Source organism: Canis lupus, chromosome 10, assembly GCF_003254725.2.
Source record: "Canis lupus dingo isolate Sandy chromosome 10, ASM325472v2, whole genome shotgun sequence".
In the NCBI taxonomy this organism is placed as follows: domain Eukaryota; kingdom Metazoa; phylum Chordata; class Mammalia; order Carnivora; family Canidae; genus Canis; species Canis lupus.
In genome coordinates this window covers 70,140,882-70,145,230 of record NC_064252.1, presented here as the reverse complement: position 1 = coordinate 70,145,230, position 4,349 = coordinate 70,140,882, and the positions used below count along the sequence as shown (strand labels likewise).

The 4,349-nt window shown below is 60.2% G+C and overlaps 1 protein-coding gene across 1 annotated transcript; it reads left to right on the top strand.

Moving 5' to 3' along the window:
• The first annotated feature begins 367 nt into the window (after positions 1-367).
• On the top strand, positions 368-3,957 carry CD207 (CD207 molecule). The gene is made up of 5 exons (XM_025472054.3): positions 368-443; positions 525-641; positions 1,943-2,094; positions 3,056-3,174; positions 3,596-3,957. Exons 1-5 carry the CDS (start codon positions 368-370, stop codon positions 3,732-3,734), a joined length of 603 nt encoding a protein of 200 aa, XP_025327839.1. The 3' UTR covers positions 3,735-3,957.
• Positions 3,958-4,349: the final 392 nt, after the last annotated feature.

Genomic DNA, 4,349 nt, shown 5'->3' with positions numbered 1-4,349 from the left:
CGGGGGGCGGGGGTCTCCTGGCACCCCAGAGGCGCTCGGCAGGTACTTGCGGGATGGATGCCCGCGTGGGTGATGCTGGGTGATGGGAGTCCTACAGGAGAAACAGGGTAGCCCTGGGACAAGGTGGCTGAAGTGTCGCGTAACAGGCCCTGGAGGAGAGAACCAGCGGCCTCTTCCTGAGAGCCCAGGACGTCGCAGGGGGACGAGCTATGGCTGAGGTCAGGCAAGGGGCGTAAGCCAGAAACGGGAACTTTGGGAAGCCACGACCACCTCTGTGGGGCCCGCTTCCCATTTCTTCTGGATAAGAGGCCCCCTGAGGAGGGGGGCAGCCGGGGGAGCCCTTGTGCTCCGGGGGTGAGCACGCGGGATGAAGGCGGCCGAGAGCGAGGGCCTGGATGCGCACTTCGCGGTGGACAAGCAGAGCATCTCCCTGAGGCCCCGAGGCAAGAGCAGCCTCTGCTCCGGATCTGCCTCCCGCTCTGTCCTGCTGTCAGCGGCCCCGACAAACGCTGCTTCTCCTGCAGAGCCTCCTCCCGACACAGGCCCGTGTCCCGTCCCGAGGAAGCCGTTGGTGGTCCAGGCCGCGGCTGTCGTCCTCCTGCTGGGCCTGAGCGCGTCCGTCCTGCTGCAGGCCGCTCTCTGTGAGTCCTTGGGGTTCACCGTCCCAGCTGGGGCCTTCTCCACAGCCAGCCAGCTCCCTCAACACCCCGACCCTCTCCTGCCTGCTGTCCAGGTGTCCCCCACCTCTGGCTTTTCCGTTGGTCTCATGTCTCCTCTTTCCAGGTGCAGTCACAGTGTCCCCTGTCTCCAGTGAGATGAGCTGCCGCCTCTCCCTCCCGGTTGTGGGGACACCCTGATTGGGATCAGCACCTGCATGTTTGTGCTCAAGGAAATGCTCTTTTGTGCCCAGGAAACATTCACCCATTTCTTCATCTCACGTGTCCGCCCGACCCCAGCTGTGCCCCTTTTATTTGGAGCCTTGTGGGCAGCCGCTGACAGTGAGTGAACCGTTTCCTGGCCCCATCAAAGGACTTCTGCCTGCATCCTCAGCCTCAGCTGACGAGGTGGAGAATCTCCCAATGAGCTGACCGATGTCACCAGGACCCCCTCACGCTCTCTTCTTCCTTCTTCCCATTCCTGCTGAGGTCCCATCAGGGGAGACTTCCTGCTCATTCACTGGACGTGTGGCTTCTCTCTCCTCCTTTTCTGCTTTGCCAGTCCCTCATGCTTTCTGCTCCCAGAGCCTGCTCCCTCCTACCAGGTCTCCAGAAAGCAGAGGGAGGGAACATCTGTCTTATCCCTTCAAGGCTTTGGGATGTATTTGGTCTCAGACCTGGAGCCTCTGAGCAGAGTTTCCTCTTGGGTTGTTGTTGGTCTCTCCTATCTGGCACCCAAGCCTGTGACCTAGCAGAGTACGATGGTGGATGGGACACGGGAAGGGAAGAAATGGTTTCCTAATTCCCTCTTTCCATATTCACTGGAGAAGAAGCCACTTCCAGATTGGAAGTCCACATGGCTGGCCCCCATCGTGGCCACAAGGGGCCTGTGGGCAGATGTGGGAAGGGTGCTGCCTTAGCTGACGCCCGGAGGGAGTCTCTGTTCTGCCCCCAAACTGGCCATTTTCCCGTTAAGTTCCTTCCCTGAAGCCAGAAGCTCAGCCACGTGTGATGCCCCGCAGAGAACGGCTTCCCCTCGGGGGAGAGACAGACTCTCCATCAATGTCTCTACCTCTCCCTTATCAGAGCCCAGAGACTCGACCGCTCTCAGCCAGGCCTTCAGCAGGTGAGGCAGGGGCCCTGAGCCCACACCCCAGGACCCCAGGACCCCAGGACCCCAGGACCCCAGGACCCCAGGGCCCCAGGGCCCAGCCCTATTCCCTGCTCCACTTGAGAGCCACCCCCAACACGGATGCCCGTGTTCACGTCTCGCCCTTATTCTCCAGATGACATTCTGCAGATGGTTTCCCAAGGCTGGAAGTACTTCAGGGGGAACTTCTACTACTTTTCTCAAGTCTCAAAGACCTGGTACAGTGCCCAGCAGTTCTGTATGTCCAGGGATTCACAGCTGACCTCAGTGACCTCAGAGAGTGAACAGGTGAGTGCTATTGCAACGGGCTCTGGGAAGGGGGCGCCTTAATAGCTGTATAAGCAGGATCGGCAAGATTAGGGTGCAGTGGCAAAAATCCCCAAGTGTCAGCGACCTAGCAGTGGAGGCTTGCTTCTCAGTTCCACAGCTTGTCCAGCAGAGGCCTGCAAGGGGTTGTTCCCATGTGGTTCCACACGGACCTATGCATCCCGAAAGGGACGTCATCCCAGCGTGTGTCCCCACAATTCCGAAGCAGGGAAAGAGAACGCGGCGAGCCCTATGTCGGCTCTTAAGCTTCCGCCTGCAAATAACAGACGCGTCTGCTCACAGCTCATCGGCCAGAGTGAATGATGCGGTAGTTCCAGCTTCAGGAGGGCGGGGAGGGGCAATCTTCCCACATGCCCAGGAAACAGACGCGTTTGTGAACGGGGCTAATAGCCCCACGCCAGCCAGGAAGTGTCCTGTGTGGCCAGCGGGACACTGAACCAGCCCCTTCATCGGGAGGTGGGCTGGGAGAGCAGCAAAGAGGTGTGCTCTCGAGGCAGCATCTGGAGCCCAGCCCTGCCCATAGCTAGTCCTAGAGCCCCGGGCCGGTGACCTGACTTCTCGAGCTTCGCCTGTTAACCAGCGAGACGCACATGACACGTCCCTGCTTCCGAGGACCGCTGAGTAGGTGCCTACGCGCTCACAGCATTCAGGCGTCGTGATCTGGGCCCTTCTCCCGGGGCCCCTGCTCTGGGGTTCTGCTGAGTCCTTCTCGTGCTCTGGCACCTGTTTCCTGAGAAGAGCCTGAGTCTGTTACTTGTGGGGCCAAAACAAAGCAGGATTTGGAAGGTGGACTCTGGCTGGGGCTAGGAAGGGACTTGAGAGGGGTCAGTGTGTGGTGTGTGGGGCGGTCCCCGAGGACAGACGCTCCGAGGGGCCGACGTGCCAGCTGAGCGGAGCGGCGCCTCCCCCTCTGCCCCTGCAGGAGTTCCTGTACAGGACGGCAGGTGGACTTTCCTACTGGATCGGCCTGACCAAAGCTGGGAGCGAGGGGGACTGGTCCTGGGTAGATGATACCCCATTTGACAAGGTCCAGAGTGCACAGTAAGCCCTGGGGGCTCCTTCCCAGCCTGGCCTTCCTGGGCGCACAGGTGGGGTGACTCCGGGGCTTGTGGTCCTTCCCTGGCCTCGGGCGGCAGGAGCGCTAAGCTGAGATCCAGCGCACCTGTGCCACTCGTTGCCTGTGGGACTGGGGACGAATCCGTGGCCTCTCTGTGGCCTCCTTGGGAGGCCCCTGCTCTGTCTCGGGCGTCACAGCGTGGGTTTGCGTTGGGCCTTGAGAGCAGTGGGCCGGCTTGGGCCTCCCCCGGGGGAGTGACCACACATTTAGAGGTTGACAGCTCACCAGCTCCCTTCCTCTCAGGTATGCGTGCAAAAACGTGATGCTTCCCCCCAGGATCAGAGCTGGGACTGAGGTCCCTCATTTCTTTGTCGGAAACAAAAATTTTTTTTTTTCCTCTAGCAGGTTCTGGATTCCAGGTGAGCCCAACAATGAACACTGTGCTGATATAAAGGTGTCCTCGCTTCAGTCATGGAATGACGTCTCCTGTGACAGCACGCTCTTCTTCATCTGTAAACGGCCCTACAGCCCATCAGAACCATGACGGGCCTGGCCCCAAGCTCACGCGTTCAGCTGCAATGCTTGTCAAACTCGAGAAAACGCCCCTCTTTCTTCCAATCCCAGGGGAACTTTGCACCTTCATCTTTTTGGCTTTGGAATTGTGCACAGAGGCACCCTGGAGGTCACCGGCTGCGGCTGGGAGCTCTCCGGTCGGTGCCATCGAGGCAGCTGGCATAAAGGGCGAGGAGGGCGGAGAGGATTTAGAAGTTCACACTGCCCAGGATGGCGATCAGGGTCTTGGGTTCCAGGTCCCTTCAGAGACGCCGCAGTTTTATCACGTGAAAGTGGCTTCACAACATGCAAACAATGTCTAGGACTTTTCCAGTTGGTCCCACAGAGTTCCCAGCTGCGTGGGGGCCGTGCTGTTCTCAGGGGGAAGAGCTGTGCGCCCGGTGACCGCATCCAGGCCCTGTCCCTGTTGCCTCTGCATCCACGTCCCCTGACCTGTGAGCCCCTCTCTGAGCAGGGGCACCTGGTTCAGGTCGGGGGCTGGCGTGGGAGCCGGACCAGTATCCACACTCCTTCTCGCTCCCGCTCACTGGGCAAGCTCTGTGGCCCAGCCCTGTGTTCTGCGCCCCCGGTGCCCCCGTGCCCCTGT